Source organism: Piliocolobus tephrosceles, chromosome 1 (genome assembly GCF_002776525.5).
Source record: "Piliocolobus tephrosceles isolate RC106 chromosome 1, ASM277652v3, whole genome shotgun sequence".
In the NCBI taxonomy this organism is placed as follows: domain Eukaryota; kingdom Metazoa; phylum Chordata; class Mammalia; order Primates; family Cercopithecidae; genus Piliocolobus; species Piliocolobus tephrosceles.
Genome location: NC_045434.1, coordinates 15,995,387 through 16,016,943, shown reverse-complemented (window position 1 = coordinate 16,016,943; position 21,557 = coordinate 15,995,387). Strand labels below are relative to the sequence as shown.

General features: G+C 42.7%; 1 protein-coding gene across 8 annotated transcripts in view; it reads right to left on the bottom strand.

Annotated features, from left to right (window-relative positions):
* SIPA1L2 (signal induced proliferation associated 1 like 2) overlaps nucleotides 1-21,557 on the bottom strand; it is a 232,304-nt gene that overhangs the window by 99,169 nt on the left and 111,578 nt on the right. For 7 of the 8 annotated variants that reach the window (XM_023191817.3, XM_023191815.2, XM_023191811.2 and 4 more), the window contains one exon: nucleotides 15,917-17,669. In XM_023191817.3, the coding sequence (XP_023047585.2) occupies nucleotides 15,917-17,399 (1,483 nt within the window). In that variant the 5' untranslated portion in view covers nucleotides 17,400-17,669. Of the gene's footprint in view, nucleotides 1-15,916; nucleotides 17,670-18,289; nucleotides 18,391-21,557 lie in introns of those variants that run through there. The other variant, XM_023191816.2, reaches the window with a different exon arrangement.

Here is a 21,557-nt window from a genome sequence, read left to right as displayed (position 1 = left end):
AAGGTCTTGTTGCCAAATCCAACTATCTTCAGGCCTCCTACTGCCGGAGCTGCCTGCTGTTGTGACACCAGTGGCCACTCCCTTCTTGTCCGGGGCCCTCTACTCCTCCACTACTATGGCATCTCCTTTCCAGGTGAGACTGCTTTCTGGTCTTTCATTCTGGGTGTCCGGCATGGCTCCTCCTCTGGCCTCTCCTTACAGCATGAGTGTTTCCCAAGACTCCAGCCTTAGACCTTTCTGATGCTGTCTCTGTCTTCATACTTATATGAATGTCTATTTTCTGTCTTTCCATCTACTCGCTCATCTTCTACTTTACATTCCTCAGTGATATCATCCCAAGCTTCCTCCAGGTTCTTCTCTCGCAAATCTCCTGACTCACAAAGGTCTAGGGAAGCACACTCCACTGTTCATGGCTCCCGCCCTGTACCTCCACTTCCTCCCTCTGCCTGGAATGCCTTCCAGTTTTCTTCGCTTGACATTCTTCTTACTCATCATTCAAGACTCAATCCAAACATCACTTCCACTGGAAATACTCTCCTCACCTCCAAAAAGGCCAAATCCTTCCAATTTTACATCCTGAGGCCCTAGTGTTATAGTGCCTAAGAGATGACAGGTGCCTAATAAACTGTTCTTGAAGCACGGAACTAAAAGTAGCCTCCTCTGGTATTGTCCAAAAGCAATGGTTGTATCTGACCTCAAGCAGGAATATCAAAATAAAAACAGGGAGGTAACTCATTTCGTGCCAGGAAGTGGTAAGACAGTGTGAAGCATCTTGGAGGCTGCAGGAGGCATTTCTCTCAGTGACCGGAGCAATACAATTTCTTGAAGTATTTATAAAACTGAGAACTTATATATCTATTGGAACTTACATGGCAATAGACCTATCATGTCCTACTGCTGTAACAAATTTCCAATAAACTTGTGGCTTAAAACAACTCCATTTACTACACACAGCTCTGGAGATCAGAAGTCAGTTTCAACAAACAAAAGTCAAGGTTCTGGAGTGACCGCATTCCCCTGGACAACTCTAGAGGAAAATCCATTTCCTTGCCTTCTCCAGCTTCTAGACCTACATTCCTTACGTTTTGTGGCTCATGGCCCTCCCTCCATCTTCAAAGCCAGCAGCCTAGCATCTTGTTTCAGTGGTCACACTGCCTTTCTCTTCTGTAATCAAATTTTCCTCTGTTTTCCTCCTATAAGGACACCTGTGATTGCATTTAGGTTCCAGCCAGGTCCCCCCCGGATAATCCACGGTATTTCCTTATCTCAAGATCCCTAACTTAACCACAACTGCAAAGTCTCTTTTGCCATATGAGGGAACGTACACAAATTCCAGGGATTAGGACCTGGACACCTCTGGAGGCCATTGTTTAGCCTTCCAAATATACTTAATCCACTTTAATTCACTTATCCAAATGTTGAACAGGGGATGTCTCAAGTGTGTGCCAGAGACTGATAAATACCGGGGATACAAACACTGCCTGCTTCAAAATGTTGGACTGCTGTGGGGGCAATAGTATAGGAAAGAGACAAAAATTACACTCCTCAATTGCCCCATTTTCCCTGGAGACACAGTAACATTGAAATTAGGCCAGACAGTAACCTTACAATGGCCCCTAAGAGTTAAAATGAAAGGAAGAATCACACCTCTTTCACTTTAAATGAAAAGCTAAAAATGATTAGGCTTAGTGAGGAAGGCATGTCAAAAGCTGAGACAGGCTGAAAGCTAGGCCTCTTGCACCGGACAGTGAACCAAGTAGTGAATGCAAAGAAAGAGTTCTTGAAAGAAAGTAAAAGTGCTACTTCAGAGAACCCACCATTAAGAGGCAAAACAGCCTTACTGCTGATATGAAGAAAGTCAGAGTGGTCTGGATAGAAGACAAAACCAGTTACAACATTCCCTTAAGCAAAAGCCTAATCCAGAGCAAGGCCTTATCATTCTTCAACACTATGAAGGCTGACAGAGGTGAGCAAGGTGCAGAAGAAAAACTGGAAGTTAGCAGAGGCTGGTTCATGAGGCTTAAGGTAAGAAGCTATCTCCACGATGTAAGGGCAAGGAGAAGCAGCAAGTGCTGATGGAGTGAAGCTATACCAAGTTGGCCAGCAAATTACTTAGGTAAGATAACAGATGACAGTGGCTATAATAAACAAGACTTTCAATACAGATGAAACAGCCTTCTAATAAAAGAAGATGTCCTCCAGAATTTTCATAGCTAGAGAGAGGATGTCAATGCCTAGTTTCAAAGCTTCAAAGGATAGGCTGACTCTCTTGTTAGTGGCTAACGCAGCTGGTGGCTTTAAGTTGAAGCCAATGCTTATTGATCATTCGGAAAACCCTAGGGCCCTTAAGAATTCTGCCAAACTACTCTGCCTGTGCTCTATCAACAGAACAACAAAGCCTGGATGACAGCACATCTGTTTACAGTATGGTTTACTGACTATTTTAAGCCCACTGTTGAGTACTAGTTCTGAGATAAAAAACATTCCTTTCAAAATATTACTGCTTAGTGACAATGCACCTCATCACCCAAGAGCTCTGACGGAAATATATGAGATTACTGTTGTTTTCATGCATGCTAACACCACATTCATTTTGTAGCCCATGAATCAGAGTATTTCTGACTTTTAAGTCTTATTATTTAAGAAGTACATTTTGTAAGGCTATAGCAGCCATAAATAGAGATTCCTCTGATGGATTTGGGCAGATAAAATTGGAAACCTGGAAGGGATTCATCATTCCAGATGCCATTAAGAACGTTTATGATTCATGAGAGGATGTTAAAATACAAACTTAACAGAAATTTAGAAGGTGGCTCCAACCCTCACGGATGACTCTGAGGGATTCAAGAGTTCACTGGAGGAAGTATTGCAGATGTGGTAGAAACAGCAAGAGAATTAGAACTAGAAATTGAGCCTGAAGATCTGATTGAATTGCTATAATCTCATGATCAAACTTATACAGATGAGGAGTTGCTTTTTACGGATAAGCAAAGAAAGTAGTTTCTTTTGATGGAATCCACTCCCGGTGAAAATGCTGTGAACATTGTTGAAACAACAACAAAGAATTTAGAATCTTGCATAAACTTGGTAGATTCCACAGTGGCAGGGTTTGAGATGACTGACTCCAATCTTGAAAGGTGTTCTACTGTTGGTCAAATGCTATCAAATAGCATCGCATGCTATGGAAAAATCTTTCCTGAAAGAATCAATCAATGTGGCAAACCTCACTGTTGTTTTAAGAAATTGTCACAGCCACCCTAACCTTCAAAATCTACCATCCTGATCAGCCAACAGCCATCAACGTGGAGGCAAGATCCTCTATCAGAAGAAAGGCTGACTTTCTGAAGGTTCAGGCACTCTTTAGCAATGAAGGTTTTTTTTCTTTTTTTTTTTTCAGACAGAGTCTTGCTCTGTCACCTAGGCTGGAGTGCAGTGGCGCAATCTCAGCTCACTGCAAGCTCTGCCTCCCAGGTTCACACCATTCTTCTGCCTCAGTTTCCTGAGTAGCTGGGACTACAGGTGCCTGCCACCATGCTCAGCTAATGCAATGAAGTATTTTTTTTTTTTTTTTAAAGACAGAGTCTCGCTCTGTCGCCCAGGCTGGAGTGCAGTGGCCGGATCTCAGCTCACTGCAACCTCCGCCTCCTGGGTTCAGGCCATTCTCCTGCCTCAGCCTCCCGAGTGGCTGGGACTACAGGCGCCCGGCACCTCGCCCGGCTAGTTTTTTGTATTTTTTAGTAGAGACGGGGTTTCACCGGGTTAGCCAGGATGGTCTCGATCTCCTGGCCTCGTGATCCGCCCGTCTCGGCCTCCCAAAGTGCTGGGATTACAGGCTTGAGCCACCGCGCCCGGCCAATGAAGTATTTTTAAATTAAGATACGTACACTGTTCTTTTAGACATAGCACTACCTGCACAGTAGACTACAGTATAAACAACTTTTATATGCACTGTGAAACCAAAAACACTGTGTGACTCACTTGATTACAATATGCATCATACTGATGTGGTCTGGCACTGACCCCACCATATCTCTGAGCTGGGCCTTGTTAGGTTGGTCAGGCAGGACCCAGCCATCAGACAGGGGCGTCTTCTTCTTGGGCCAGTGAGTGTCCCAGGGAAGGCACCTCCAGTCTCCTGTCTAGAAATATTGAGCTCAAATAATGGGGTGGGGCTGGGCACCTCACTGTGTTGACTTTCACTAAGTCCCCATTTTTAGTTAAGTGCCTTAGTCCTGTCCTTTGCTGGGCCTGCTGTTCCATTTCTCCAGAGTAAATCTTATTTCCCACCTGGGAGAGGGGCACATAGTAAACTGGCTATGGGGGAGGAGAGAGAATCCGGCCTTTTATGAAGCATGTAACCAGCCCCGTTTTCACTCCCCTAAGCCCTTCTCCAAGGGTGCCTGGCTCTGTGGCATGCCCTGACTCACTTCTTGATGGCCTCTACCCTCTTCCCATGCTAGAGAACGCAGGAGGCTGGTTCTCTCAATCTACTAGGAGTAGTCTTGCTCTTCCACCTGCTTTCATATACCCTGCCTTCCTTCAGTTGCTTCTCCCTGGTGCTTTTTTACTTTTTGGCATTATGCCCATTTTTAAAATTCCTTCACTGTCATTTTTAGTGGTATTCTGGAAGGGGAAGAGATAACATGTTTTCAATTTGCCTTATTTAAACAGCAGTCTCAAACCCATTTACTGTGCAATCTTGTAATTATAAAAAGCTTCCTACTGGTTGCCTAATCTGGGCTTTGATGCTTATCACGTGCTTAACCTTGGGTTAGTTCCAGAACCTTTCTTAACCTCAGAATCCTCCCGGCTCCTAATATATCTAACCCACGTAACACCATCATTGACCTGGGAGCCGGCTCCTAATATATCTAACCCACATAACACCACCATTGACCTGGGAGCCGGCTCCTAATATATCTAACCCACATAACACCATCACTGACCTGGGAGGGGTATTATAGTCGACAGCAGGAATGTTACTGGCAAAAAAAAAAGAAATCGAAACAAAATGGAATGTACATAAAGTAAATTGCATCATCGAGTAATTTGATTTTAAGCCCAAAAATCCGGCACAGTTCATAGGTCAGCCTGAAGGTGATTCCCACTTTTAATCTCAAAATGCTGACCCAGAATCACCTGGAGAGGTCACATTGGACTCATAGAAGTCTTTTTGAAGAGGTGGTGTATATACTTCACGGAGTAATCTCTATCATAAATTATACTTTTAAAAGTTTGGGAATCCAAAATTTGTATATTCCCCTTTTTATCAAAGATGGCAGGTGAATTAACTAAAAACAAAACAAAACAAAACCCTTCATGCCTACGTTGCCAATCCATGGCGCAGACCCATTTTCCTCTCTCTGTCTCACACAGACATCCACTTTCTTATTGCAAACACAGAGATGAAGTTCCTGCTGTTTACAAGCGTCACACCTGTGGACTTACAGCTTTTATGTCTCCTAACCATCTACTAAGGGCTCGCCATGCTTTTGGTTTCACCAAGGAATACAGTAGGTTACCTTCATGTGTTTCCAAAGAAATCAAAGTCTTCTATTCAATAATGTAAGATGCTGTCTAGCTTTTATAAAGGGCATCTCCACATACCAGTAGGACATACAGAGACTGCCCCCTACCATAACCACCGGGAGGCAAAAAGTTGCCCTTTTCAAACGATACGATATCCCACATTCCCTCCTTGGGAAAGACCTCCTTGTTTATCTGCATGGCAAGAAGCCCTTCCCATCTTGGGCAGAGGACGGTGAGCAAGGCTTCCCAGGGTTGTATGCATTCAGACCCTCACCCACCCAGAGCCTGTCCTTATTCCAGGCAGATGATTTCCATAAAATTGCTTCAAGGGTGAATCAAATGAAATCCTTCCTTGGCAGAAGAGAAGCTATGAAAAGACTGTTGAGAAGCTGAATGAAAACCTACCTATCATGCAAATACAACAGGGCAAGATAAAAAAAATCAGCTAACAAGATTGCAGAGCAGGAAATCAAAATGAGATTCAGTGCATTTCTGTGGTGCATTGTGGCTATTCAGTAAGAGATAAAAATTTTAGCTCAGGGAGAAAAAAAATGGGGGCAGGGGCGGTACATTGGACCCTAGCCCAAAAGCTGTTTCTAGATACGGTGATATCTTAGAAGAGGGGTTTAAGTGGTAACTCACTGATGAATTGACCGGTTAAGGATCACATCTCTGCAGGGCCTCCTGAGGCCAGGTATGTAAAAGACATTCACTCCCAGCTCTGCCTTACAGGATTTTATCCAAGCTGTTAGCATCCAGTGACCACAGCACCATTTATAAGAACACCAAGGCCACAAACAACTGTGCACCTGTACCCTCCAGTCCTTTACTTTGTTAATATGCACAGCAGAAGCTAGCTAGCTATTTTGCCATTAAATGCATTTTAACGGTTCTTTGTTCTCTCAGCCACTAGTTGATGATTTAATTGCCTGCTCTCTGCTGATCTGGGTTACACAGGCCGTTAAAATGTTCTTTCAATTCCTATCTATGATGTATCTTCTTTCACCTTTCTCTCCAAACAATTATGTGTATTTTAAATCACTTCCCTTTTTTCCAACATTCTAGGAGTTATTTTTTTAAAAGTGAAAAGGGGACAATAAGTAAGTAAATGAGGGCAGGGCATGGTGTCTTGGACCTGTCATCCCAGCACTTCGGGAGACAGAGGAGGAGAATTGCTTGAGGCCAGGAGTTTGAGATCAGTCTGGGCATCACTGCAAGGTCCAGTCTCTACAATAAACCTAAAAAAACCTAATAAATAAGCTGAGTGTGGTGATGCATGTCTGTAATCCCCGTTACTCAGGAGGCTGAAGCAGGAGAATCGCTTGAACCCGGGAGGTGGAGGGTGCAGTGAGCCAAGATCGTGCCACTGCACTCCAGCCTATGAGATGGAGCAAGACTCCATCTCAAAAAAAAAAAAAAAAAAAAAAAAAAAAAGTAATTCAACAGGCCGAGAGCAGTGGCTCACACCTGCAATCCCAGCACTTTGGGAGGCCGAGGCAGGCAGATCACTTGAGGCTAGGAGCTCAAGACCAGCCTGGCCAACATGGCAAACCCCATCTCTACTAAAAATACACAAACTAGCCAGGAATGGTGGCGCGTGCTTGTAGCCCCAGCTACTTGGGAGGCTGAGGCACGAGAAGTGCATGAACCTGGGAGGCGGAGTTTGCAGTGAGCCGAGATCATGCCACTGCACTCCAGCCTGGGTAACAGAGACAGATTCCATCTCAGAAAGAAAAAAAAAAGTAACTCAACAACCTCAAGAAGTATCAAACATTTTCATTAGTGTTTCATGGATTAAATTATCGAATTTACCATGAAGGAAAATCATAGATTTTTGTCATGTAAATTTTTGCTCTTTTGACCCAAATTTAACCAAGGTATTTGCTAAGCTTGAAAAATCCAAGGCATTACAGGGAAGACAATAATATTAAATATCTTTCACAAAAATAAACTCAGTTCATCCTAACTCCTTATGAGGAGGCACAACTATTCTTACAGACAATACTGAGGCAGAAAGATTAAGTGACTCGCTCAAAGTCACAATCTGGTGGGACAGTGAGGATGCAAACCCAGGCAGTCCAGCTCTAGTGTTCTCTCATGGAAAGCAGCTCAAGGCTAAAAAAAATTCAGGCAAAGGTTTAAATTGCAAAAATTAATTAATACAGGAAAATGAAAACTTAAAGATGAGACAACAAATGTATCCTTAACATAAAAACGGTATCTTGAAAAACATGATTTCAAGGAAAGCTAGAGTAAAAATGAAAAAACTGAAGAAGGCAGGCAGATTATTTAAGGCTTCTTTTCATAATCTGTAATTGTTACTATTTGCTCAAAAGGAAGAAGAAAACACTAGGAAAGTATGAAAGGCCTCACCACTTCAAAGGAGAGAGGTGGAGCCCACTGATAACAGGACGGCTGTCCAGCTTTTATTTTAATTAAGTGGGACAAATAGTGAAATAAATTTTGGATCTAAACAAATATAAAGTGTTTAAACTAAGTTTCTACATTCTTTAAGAACTAATGCTCCAAAGACCTTTACTTGCAACTTACTATACCAGCAGCAAAATGCCAACAAGCATTCTCAGTTAAACGCCATGTGAGTCAAACTGTAAAGAAATATAAAGAGTCTTATTCCTCTTCTCAGGGAAATAACAGGGCATTCGTTCTTCTTCCCCAGTAACTGACTGAAGACTTTTTGGGGCCGGAGGGTCAGTAGGTTTGAAATAGCACACAGTCCTTTGCAGGTTCCTTCAACACTGCAGTGTATGCGAACTGTGACTGTCCAGATACAGCACCTCTGCAAGAGAAGCAGCCCTGGTGTTTTCCTCCGACGGCCACATGGAGCCCGTGCAATCACAGCCCTTGGTGCTGAATCTTATTGGGCAATTCCTCCCTGTTAAGGGCCCCCATGGGACTCTATGGGACCTCTGGGGAGGCAATACTGGCCAGGGAGAGAGGTGAAGAACGGCCGGGCGCAGTGGCTCACGCCTGTAATCCCAGCCCTTTGGGAGGCCGAGGCAGGCGGATCATGAGGTCAGGAGATCGAGACCATCCTGGCTAACATGGTGAAACTCTGTCTCTACTGAAGAAAAAAAAAAAAAAAAAAAAAAAATTAGCCGGGTGTGGTGGCAGGCACCTGTGGTCCCAGCTACTCGGGAGGCTGAGGCAGGAGAATGCTGTGAACCCAGGAGGCGGAGCTTGCAGTGAGCCAGGATTGTGCCACTGCACTCTAGCCTGGGTGACAGAGTGAGATTCTGTCTCAAAAAAACAAAAGGGAGGTGAAGAACTCAGTCGATTACGTCTTCAGAGGGAGGAATGTGTATCTTAGAATAGTTCTACTGTTAGATGGCACTCTGTTCACCCGCATGAATTTAATAATGTCCAACTCCCTATTAATTTTCATCAATGACTGTATAAAATCATAAGGAAAAAAAAAAGCCACCAGGCACGAAATTCAAAGCAAATGCAGCCACGCATCACTCAGCAGTGAAGTTCATTTGAGACGTAAAGGTGTAGGCCCGCCTACAACTGTCACATTAGTGACACTTCAGTGAGTGTGTCTGGAATGCAGTGGTGGACTTCACCAGACACCTTTCCCCAGCCCTCTCTGCCATATGGTTCTACTTGTTTCTCTCTTCATCTTTGAACCACTAAAAGGAAGTATTGCCCTTTAAAGCCTGTACCAGTGATGTGAACAATAGTTTCTTTTTAGAGAGAAAAGGCTTACACATTTATTTAAGTAACCCTGGGAAGCGGGGGGCACGCTATTGACAAGCACTGCTCTAAGTCCTTTACAGGGGGGATTTGTATTATTATCATCCCGTTTCACAGATGATTGACTAGGGCACAAAGTAGTTCGAGGATTTGCCCCAAACTGAGTTGGGATGTGAACCTCGGTGTGCACTCTGCCTTAAGTGACGTCATCTGCCCACCATTCACAGACCTCTATTTACCAAGAGTTGACCTCCAACTATAATTAAAATGGATGGACACTTTTACCTAATGACAGACAATTCCCCAGCCAACAAATGGTTAAACTGGTATCAAGAGAGGTAAGAGGGTTATTACACAAATTCTAGAAGAATCTATTCGTTCATTTGGCAGAATTTACATACAACATATTATTCTTCAGTTAAAATACTAATGATAAAAATTAGCACTGGAGAAAAAGGTGGGTTTACATAGAGCTAGGTAAGAGAGCAGTTACCAGAAACAGTGAAGTTGGCTGCTTACAAGAATTCTATGGTCATTCAATAAAGCAACATAAACCTTTAAGTTTGTTATTTAGAGGAACTACTTATAAATTCTTCTCGTCTTAAAGAAATAGATCATAATTTTAAATATACGAGCATTTATGACTTACATTTGTAACATTTTTAACTTTTTATTTTAAAATTCTTTTAGACTTCTAGAAAAGTTGTGAATAGCAAAGTTCCTTCCCTTATACCTGTCTCCCAGTTTCCCAGTTGTTAACATCTTACATTATTTTGTACATTTGTTATGATGAATGCATCAATACTGTTATGTTATTAACTCATGTCCACACTTTATTCAGATTTCCTCAGTTTTTAATGGAATGTCTTTCTTCTGTATAGGATTCCATCCAGGGTACCACATTCCATTTAGCTGTCATGTCCCCTAAGGCTCTTATGGTCTGTGATTTTTTTTTTTTTTTCCCCTCAGACTTTCCCTGCTTTTGATGACCTGGACAGTTTTGGGTACCGGTCAGGGATTTTGTAGAATGTCCTTCATTTGGAATTTTTCTAATGTTTTCCCCTAATTGTACTGGGGTTATAGGTTTGGAGAGGAGGACTGCAGAAGAGTCATTCAAACCTGGGGTACAAGCTATTCACAGGACTTGTCACTGCTGATGGTGACCTTGGTGACCTAGGGAGGTAGTATTTGCCAGGTTATTCCATTGTAAAGTTATCTGTCCCTGTCTTTCCATACTATACCTTTTGGAAGTGAGTCACTAAATGCAGCCCACATCCAAGTGGGATGGTGGTGGGACACTGACTTAAACTCTTATAATGATAAATTACTTTTTCAAGTAAAGATTTCTTTACAAAGATGGACATTCACTAATGTCTTTGGTAAGTTTTTGTAGCATCTACAAGAGGGCAGGAAATAATGAATCCTCCCCTGTTACTGTGCTTCTATCAAGCTGATAAGTTTTTCCCTCAAGTAAAGTAAACACAGACATTAACTTATCTGCCCAGATCATGGCTGGCAAATACCTGGTATCTCCTCATGCATTCAGTGCAGATAACGATAATTGATAATGGCTCTTAAAATGCAGATGCCGTTCTATACATAATGACATGGAAGGATGATCATCAAAAGCAAGTTCCACAGTAATAGTGGGAGTAAGCTCCATTTACATAAATTTATTTGCATCAGAAAAGCCTTCAAGGATAATGACGAAATGTTAATGGTGACTATAGCTGATGAATTTGAGGAGACTTTATTTCTTGCTTCTCTACATTTTCTTATTTTCCTATAACCATCATATGACATTTATATACCATTTAAAAATTCTAAATGAAAAAAAGATATAGATTTGTCAATCTTACTCCGCATTTTCCCCCACTACATTGAGAGGAACACATGTTCCTGTGCCAGCAGAATGCCTCTAGTAAAACAATGTTCCCAAAGGCTCAGATGATGACTTAACCACTTTTCACTTCACTCCTGAGTCACCGTGGAGGCCCAGCTTCATCCTCCCATCTGGTTTTAACCTCTCTTTACCCAAATATTACTCACTTTGCCTCCCAGAACTATTCTGGTCTGTGTGGCATAAAGTAGGGCACAGAACAGTTTTAGAACTCCTGAGTAGCCCAGTAGGTGCACAACTTCTTAACAAGTTAAGGATTACAACACCAAGCAGGAACCCTTACGTGTCAACAGACAGTGTCTGGACTCTGCCACACAGTTCCAGCACTAGCCCCACCGTTGGTGGCAGTGTTCAGTACCAAGCAGGTCCAGAAGGAGGCAAAGCCTGCTGCTCTGCTACAATGGAAACCAGACTCACTGATGCTCCTATGACTGACCGTGGTGAAGCACAACTAGAATCTCTATCTAAGAGGGGGCTTGGTCACGGCCTGTTTCACAAATGGAAAGCTCAAAGCAGCAGCAAATGGCACATTCACGATGAGTCCCATCAGAGAAACAGTAGCGTGACAAATGGCACCAATGTGTCTTCACGGTCATCGCCAGTGAAAGGAAGGGAATTACTGAGCATTCACTCTACTTGCTACTATCCTCACTGCTCTTAAAAAAGCTGTTTCGGCTGGGTGCGGTGGCTCACACCTGTAATCCCAGCACTCTGGGAGGCTGAGGTGGGTGGATCACCTGAGGACAGGAGTTCAAGACCAGCCTGGCCAACACGGCGAAACCCTGTCTCTACTAAAAATACAAAAATTAGCAGGGTGTGGTGGTGCATGTCTGTAATCCCAGCTACTTGGGAGGCTGAGGCAGGAGAACTGCTTGCAACCGGGAGGCAGAGGTTGCAGTGAGCTGAGATGGTGCCACCGCACTCCAGCCTGGGCAACAGAGCAAGACTCTGTCTTCAAAAAAAAAAAAAAAAATCACAGCTATTTCACCGAAAGCTACAGATGGATTTGTCTGGGCAAGCGATGTTGTCACACAGTTTCCTGTGTCCTGCCACTCCCCTGCAGAAATCCTTTTACAAAGTTATTCAACAGCCTTTCAGTGATGACGTGTCATAGAAATACACGTCAGCATCAAGGGCAGACATTTCACATTAACTGCCCAATAAAGAAGAAATCACATCATCAAAGTTCTACACTTTAAACATTTGCCAGTGATTGGGAACCAGTTAATTCTCTTGAAAATGAAGTTTTACACAGAACCCTGAAGCACAGAACAAAATAAAAGCACTCTGGAAAGTACCAAAAGATCCCTGAAAGCCAGTTTCCAAGGAGAAAATTCTTGAGAGAAGGGAAAAGCAAAAAAGGAAAAGAAAAAAGCTATCTCAAAAACATCGTATCTCTGCCAGTATGTCCACGCCCTCTGTTTTTAAATACAATGAAGCTCAAGCAACCTGCGATGTTTGCAGACAGAAGGGTCCTGCACAGCTGTGTCCAGTGGCTGAAGCGGGGGTGGGAATCTACTCCCACACCATAGGAGGCCTCCACCTCACTGTACTTTTCACTTAAGAATCTGGGCTGCTGCCTCTGCCTGGAGTCCTTAATGGCTCAACAAGAGACCAGCAAGAGGAGGAGCAGATGCCATTGTAGCCAATTTCACTTTGAAGTCACACTGGACCACAGGGGAAGAGCTAAATATAGCAGGAGGCAGGACACAGTTCACAGCTGCACTGGAGAGAGAACAGAGCAGCAGGGGCTCGGCCTTCTTCTCGCTCCTGGTGGCCACTCCCTCCCTAGCCCCTGAGCCCATCTGCTGGCACAACAGCACCTTCCACAGCACAGAATCACAGAACACCGAAGACAAAGCGACCTCAGGGATTGCCTCCCCACTCCCTCGTTTTATGGGCTTTGCAAAACACAGCGATGTACCACATGGGGGCATTTTGGTCAACAATGGACCACATACACGATGGTGGTTCCACAAAATCATGATGGAGCATATATAGAAACCTGATGCATGGCACTTGACACTGGCAGTGCAGATGAATAAGGGGAAATGTCTGATATTCAGTAATGGTGATGGGACATTTGGTTTTCCATATGAAAATATATATATATAGGAATAAAAATATATATCATCTAGGTTTAACTACACTCTCTGATGTTCACGCAATGACGAAATTGCCTAATAACACATTTCTCAGACCATCTCCCCGTTGTTAACTGATGTGTGACTGTAGTCTAGAATTCCGCTTTCTGACTGGTTTATAAATCCACAGCAAGGCTGAGAACCAGAGAGTGTGCCCAACAGCACCAAAATGCCAAACGATAAGCGTACATCCACCCACAATTCACTGACAGGGTGTCTACACTCAGATTCTTTTGTGGAGCTTATTTATTTCACATTCAAACCTAAGGAGTTTGATGATGTCATCTGTGATGCTCTTGAAAACATTAAGTAGCTCATCAGAAAAGGTGGAGGAAATAAATCACTTGAAGAGGAGTCTTTAAAACTACCAAGAAGTGACAGTTGAGAATTCAAGAGAAAAACTACAAGTGGCAGTCAAGAAAACTAACAGAATCTAGCAACCTGAAATCATCTCGGGGAACAGACTCTGGGGACATTAATGAATCAAATGGTGGTGACCCGGGTGCAGAAAACAACGGTTTTTCATTCCACTTACACTTAGGATGTGCAACAGCATATGAATGAGACGCTGGCACTAAGTCTTGGCATAAATATGAATATACATATAATTTTATATTCTAGTATTTCGAAGTCTGGATCACAAACTATTTACAAAACTCAGCTAGCCAGAATGACTAATTACCTGGGGATTTCAGGGCATAATAAATCTAACAGACTTTATTTTATTAAGAATTGGCAGCCATGGCTTCATCAATAAAAATAACCTTAATTAGGAAGCCTATCTCTCCATCTCCCTTTCCGAAAATAACTTCCACCTAGAGAGCATCCTTGAGCAATGTGATATAATGTGATACCTCTGCATGAACACAGGCATGAGGGTTATGAGTTATTTTCACAGCAGAGACAAAAAAAAATGCAGATCCAAGATTCTTTGATTCCACTGGCTGGAAGGAAGTAACTTATGATGTTAACACCGAGGCACACCTGAAGCCAAGACCGAAATTCAGGGTGGAGGAGAGGAAAGGAGACACAGGGGACCAAGATCTGTTGACAAAATTATTTCAGTCCTATTATGTCATCAGTATGAGGACAGAGAGACAATTCACAGTAAGTGGCCAGATGCAATGTAAATATCTGTTTATTTAGCTTTATTGCATCAGATTGTTTCTCTGAGTTACACGTTGTCATAATGTGATTATGAAAGACATGCTAAGTCTGGATTGATGCAAAGTAAAAAAGTAAATAAAGAAATAAAAGTACACTTAGCTCCCAGTTATCTGCACTAGAAGCAGAATAGTTTATGCACGAGAAACAGGAGGAGGAGAGCAGCGGGGCCCACCCTGTGCCTCCTCAGGTGCTCTGTGAGGTTATCCCTGGATCCCTGGGAGCAGGAAGAGGGCTGACAGGTGAAACTGAAGACAGAAAAATATAGCTCCAAAAAGTAAGCTGCACTGTAACGAAGGGGTGAAGGACACCAGCTGCACCCAATAAAAAGGTGGTGAGAGGTGCCGGAGTGTTTCCTCAGCATGTGTTACTGACACGTGTGGAACCTGTTTCTCTGTAGGTCTCTAAATCAGAGAAGATTCTCCTAGCCCTGGGATAATTAGGGACACTTATTTAAAGGTTAAGGATTCAACTACATGACCTCTGAAGAATGCATCCTTCAAGCCTGAAGATACACGTTAAGCAAAAACCATTTATTTGACATAGAATTAAATAATTTATCATTTGTGTCTTAACATTTAAGTACATCTACAGAACTACATGAAAACAAAATTTGTCTGTTGTGGTAACTCAAGCATTCTTTCAACAAAGATTTAACATGTCCCTGTAATCCCAGCACTTTGGGAGGCCGAGACGGGCGGATCACGAGGTCAGGAGATCGAGACCATCCTGGCTAACACGGTGAAACCCCATCTCTACTAAAAAAATACAAAAAACTAGCCGGGCAAGGTGGCGGGCGCCTGTGGTCCCAGCTACTGGAGAGGCTGAGGCAGGAGAATGGCGTAAACCCGGGAGGCGGAGCTTGAAGTGCGCTGAGATCTGGCCACTGCACTCCAGCCAGGGCGACACAGCGAGACTCCGTCTCAAAAAAAAAAAAAACAAAAAAAACAACAAAAAAAAACCCCAAAGATTTAACATGTCCAACACATACAGCAATGCTGGAGGAGCAAAGTACAGAAAGGTTAGAGAGGTGAGAGAATCACAGAATTATCCACTGTATGCAGCATAACAGATTATTCGGAGGAATAGGAGGAGGACAGAATTAATCAGGGAAGACTTCTTACAAGGGGTGAAATCTAAATCAAGTGAAATCCAAATCTAAAATCAACCTGAATTTGTGATGCTCACAAACTGGCAGACAAAGAATGACAGAAAGAGAAACCAAACCAAAACGACATTTACACATGAAGGACTCCCCATCAACAAAGGCATGGAATTGTAGTTTTCTAAAGAAAAAATTAGCCTGGAAGCTATGGAGGGACCATGATGGAGAATAAGGTCAGGCCCAGTGGACTATGGCCTTGGACACTCTGCGGAAGGTGCTCCAACACAAAGCAAAACATTGTGACTGGTCCTAAAAAAATTACTCCCGAGACACACACAAACGCCCAGGGCTCTTCCTTACCTTTCCCATAGAAGAATTTGCGGTAATAATAGGCCCCAAGGTCAATGTGTTCTATGATGTAACGCTTCACTTTCTCCCTGTGAATGGGCTGGTTTTCTCTGGGCACTTCCAAGACCGAGACACCTGCATTTGTGCAGTGAGAGCTGAGAGACGATTCAAAAGAGCAGCTTTCCCCAGAACTGAAAGAGGACGAGTTGGCCCGAGAGAGCGCAATCCGCCTGTCGCCTTCCCCTCCAGTCTCATTTCTAAAGTAAGGACAGCTAAGGACAAGGTCATTACTTTTCCCGTCACCCTCATCGGCATCCAGGTTCTCTTTGGAGTTGAGGTCCTCCTTGCTCCCTAAAGGGGACTCACAGTTGCCTGTCTGGCCTGTGGGCATCTGAGTCTGAGATGCTGCAGAAGCCCCCGTGGTTATGTTTTTCCTTTTCCCCACATTAGCCCTCGTAGCCATGGCTTCATTGATATTGAACAAAATGCTCTGGACATCATAATGTGCAAAACATCGCTGACAATTCCAAGGGCGAATGCCCCTCTCCAGTCGGCTCTCCTCCAGCTCAGACGTGAACTTGAAAGTTTCGTGCTCACTTTTAACAGTTCGAAGTTTTCGGAAGAGGGATGTTTCCACCGACTCTGATTTCAACCTCCGTTTGAAAGGCTTGTCCCTGTCTCTCCCCATCAGGAGGGCACTGTCCATGTAGTCTAATCCTGAGATGCGGACAAATTCTCCCCTAGAAATTTGTGCTGCTGCATGAAGGCTCGGAGAGACTGCAGGGTCACAGCGGAAAAATTCAGGGAACCCAAAAGGGACCATTGCTTTGTGGTCATAATTTTCTACTCGGTACCCTCTGAGCATAGCAAAGAAGTTTTCACCAGACAAGCCTTGCCTGTCGATGGATGAAGTACTTCCGTACTCCCTGTGCAGGGCAGCCCCCGTGTTGGGGTTGACTGCATTTTGGTCTAAGACATCTTCGGCATCGATGTCACTGATAGTGACATCACTATTGCTCCTCTGTCTTATGGGGTGAAGTCCTCTTTGGGGGGAATGGACAAAGATGTCCCCGATTGTGTACTTGGCCTCCACGAAGTCCAGATCAAGCTGCTCATCTTGCTGACCTTCGCTCTGGTCACTCTGCCCATTCTGTATGACGGAGGTGACACTTTCGTAACTGGTCTGAGACCGGCTTTCCCACAGTGCCTTGCAGGTTAGCTCCTTGGAACAGTCCTTTTTAGGAGGCCATTCGGACACCCTTGCTCTCACACCCATCTTGGGCACAGCTGGGGTACCATTAGCCGGACCACCACCGCCAGTCTCACTGGAACTCGAGGCATTTAAAGAAGTAGTGGGTCCCATGTTGCCATTAATGGCTTTAAATTTCCGAGCAAAATAATCATCTGACTGCATGATTCTAGGGGGATCCTTGAACTTTGAAGAGGCTCTGCCGAGCTTGTGCTTCTCTTCTTGTGACTGCCTTGGGTCACTCATGTCTACTGAGGAAGAGCCTCCAAGACTCACCAGGAAGACCGATGTAAATCTAATTACATTGCTATTGACCACGCCATAATACTCGCAGATATAAAGCCTTTGTCTGTAGTTGTATTTTTTCTTTTTTTTAGCCCAAAGCAAACAACATCTTCAGAATACAGTTTCTCCAAAGCCAATTTGCTTCTCTGTTGTCGTAATAATGTTGTACACCTCTGTTCTTTTCAAAAGCATTCCTTAAGACATCTGGCTGGTCATGAGTATTTCCTTCACCTGAATTAAAAGATAGGAAGTAGCCATTAGCAATTAATATACTTCAAGTTGAACACATTCTACAATAGATTTCATATCTGTCTTTCTCCTCTGCTTCTGCCCATGAAGTTTCATGATCCACAGCACTGTTCGTAACACTCCTCCCTGGGACACCATCTTCCTTCTCTACATAGCTAGATAAAATTCACATCATACAGTCAGGTATTAACTTATCTGAGAAACTTTCCTAGGATGTCTCCCACCCTAATTGCGTGTAAGCAAAGAATGTTGTGATACCACAGCACTCCACCTATATCTAACAGAGTAATTTTCCTTATCTCTAATTTCTGTTTACCAACTTACTGACTTCAAGTTCCTCTAAGCCAAGAACCATGCCTTTCAGTTGTGTACCAGCATTAACTATTAAGGTAGCCTGGCTTAAACTAGGGATTCATGAAGTATTTCAAAGAATGAATTGGCTATAAGAGTAGCACAAGTCATGTATGTAACGGGTTTCAGTATTATTAGTTTACTTTCCTTCAAAACAGTTAAACTCAAAATGGCCCACAGCAAAAGGGTCAATATAAGACATTAACAAGAGAGTTTTCACAATGATCACTTGTAGTCAAATTAGAACTCACACACATCCTCCTTTAAGTGGGAAGAGGTCTTCAAGGATCTGGTATCTGACACATCAAATACATTGGAGTGGAGAGATACTGGGTAAGAAGTTGTTTTCTTGTACCTAAGTTGTCAGTTTTTCAGTCTCCAGGAATGGATTTGATAATAGCCTAAACTGTATAGGAAAAAACTGTAATTCAGTCATCCTTGATCCTTTTAAACATAATAATTCTAAGAGAATTAGGTAAGATGCAGTCATTTACCTTATCTTTCTGAAAACCATGGGATAGTGTGTCTGTTCTGTTCTGTGCATCTCAGTACCTGGCTACTCATTTTCCCTTTGTTTGCCATATCCTAAAATATCATTTTATTTCCTCCATTATGGAACAGCTCTAAGAATAGATGACACGTTGTCATCCCTATACTAAATTTTTTTTTTTTTTTTTTTTTTATGGTAGGGGGAAAGCAACTGCCACCATAAGAAAAATATCTGCTCTTCCAAGACATCCCCACATGCTCATCTCAAAGCCATTAAGAGTCCACTGGAAAGAGTTTTTATGCTGTTTAGCTAGTCGGGATTTTAACATTTTCAAACCGAATTACAGTTATTAATATTTCTTATGCTTTGGTGAAGGGTGAAGAAAACTGGCTATAGCTTTATTACCATCATTATGTTCAAAGGGGTAAAGTGGTTCTTTCTTTCTTCTGCCACTGAGTAAGATAGGCTGTCATGAGTTTGGAAAATATACAACACCTGAAAATGTTTGTGTCTAAATAAAGAAAGAATAAATTCAAAGAAAAATATTTGTAATTAAAGAGAAGAGTTATTAGATCAAGTGTCTACAAACATATGGGTAAATTGCAGTGTTTTCTATTTCCGAGGGCCTTTATTTTACAGGTCACTTGTGCATAATGCACTAGAAAGTTATACTCTTGTACATAACCAGTCCCCAACTAGAAATGACATTAACAAACACATCCACGAAATGCAAAGAATCACTTTAATCGCTGCTTTGAAACTCCTTTAGCCTCTTATTTGCAAAAAAAAATGCCATCCAAATAATGAGGACAAACCCTACCTTCCTTTCTTTTCCATGTCATGTCATCTATTGAAACACCAGTATCGGTACAGCACAAGGGAGTCAAGAAGGAACGTGCTCAAACTAGAGGCACGGTTAATAGACTGACCACCCTGGGCTCAACCCACCACCCAGAGAGAAGAGAAAACCAGCATCTCCTCACACTTATAACCTATTCACCACGCTCCACAGGGAAGCTCTGAGGTTAGGCCACCAACTAATAGATGTGCAAAATAAACCAGAGAAACATTAAATATTAAAACTAGGAGTAGCAAGAATAAGATGATAATTAGTCCTGGAAAACCTAACCAGCGATTATATTTTACAGGGCTCAGATTCTTTCTTGAAAAATCTATCTTCTGAGCTTTCACATTCCTCTAACATTTGTAACTTTCTCAATGTTTAACACATGAAATTAAAGTTACAAAATATTTATTATACATATCTTGTGAAAAAATGGAATATACCAATATATAGTCAAAAAAATAAAGATTAGCTGGGTGTGATGGCTCACACCTATAATGCCAGCACTTTGAGAAGCTGAGGCAGGAGGATCGCTTGAGCCCAAGAATTTGAGATGAGCACAGGCAACACAGCAAGAGCACGTCTCTACAAAAACTTATTTTTTTTTTAATTAGCCAGGCGTGGCAGTACACACCTGTAGTCTCAGCTACTTGGGAGGCTGAAGCAGGAGGATCCCTTGAGACCAGGAATTAGAGGTGGCAGTGAGCTATGATTGCACCATGCACCCCAGCATGGGCAACAAAGTGAGATCCGGTCTCAAATAAATTAAGATTTTAAAATATAAATAATATACGAAATTAAAAATAGATGAATTTATGCTGAATCTTATCATTAGGTTCACTACAAAGGACAAAAACTATAGCAAACTCAGAGCACGTGAAATTCTTTCCTAAAGGTATCTCAGAATATTCCTTCTGTTGTGAATTTTGAAAATTTGTTCGTGCTAAGAACATTAGCTTTAGGGGACAGCTACCAATTGTTTCCTATCTAGAATCCATTCCCCTTTCTTCTGGAAATGGTGGCTTGAATTGCTTTGAAGAATCATTTAATTTGTGTGAGGCTAACTCCACACCTAACATGTGGTCAGTTAAGAATACCTCATCCCCTGGCCACAATTATTGCTCCTGGGATGCAGCCTCAATCCCATCTCCTTGCAACTCCTCCCCTGAGATTTTGCTCTACTGTAGCTTGTGGAAACTCTGTGTTGTTTAATCTCTCTCCCTCCTCCCTTGTTTTCTATGCCCTGCCCCAGACATACCAAGCATCTTTCAAGTCTTCAAACAGCCCACTCTCCAGGCTTGTGTCCCAGCTGCTCCCTCTAAATGGATCATTCACTGCCTGAGCTGAACTGACAACCATTCGTGATCATCTCTCTCTCCACAGCGGGGTGACCCTACAACATATTCCCATAGTGTCCTCTACTTCCCCAACACCCATTTCCATGCCTCTAAGGACTTCCTGCTTCTGTGTGTCTCTCCCCAGGAGAAAGCTCTGTGAATCCAGACTATGTTTGTTTTCTTCCCCACTTTATCTATGGTGCCTGGAGCTGTTTCTAGTATGTGGTAGATGTTTGGTAAATATTATTAAATTAACAAATCACTATACAAATATATTAGGCAGTAAGCCCTTATATTAGAAAATATTTAAATGAAAAATTCTGGTGGTTATAGGAATATATTATACAATATACTGTAATCACAAATGTTTCATTTGATATAACTTTGTAGAAAACCACTCATTGTAAAGTCAGATACCTATAAATGGATGTTAACACTTTGCAGGGCACTATGTGCTCCATGGCGTTTTCCCAAATCTTTACAACAGGTAAACACAAAATTCAGCAACTATTCCACTCTGAAAAGAGAGCTTCCCACCCCCACTTCCGTACCAGCCAGATGAGGGGATTACAGACATGTCTTCTAATTGTATAGAAAGAAAAGAATGCCATACTTCATCTTCTAAGCATCTCAGCAGCTTCCTCTAGTAGACCCAAGGCCCATTCCCAAACATGGTAGGTAATAAGGAGGCCTAAACGGCCAATCCTGCCACCAGTCTCTGTCCTCTCGTGAGCGTGGCTAAGCGGCTGTTTGCAGAGCTCCGTTTTCTGTAGGTGGCATGTCGCCAGCTTCCTGGGGCTCTGGATGCATGCCCGTGAATGGTATCACTCCAAAACTGGATGGCACAT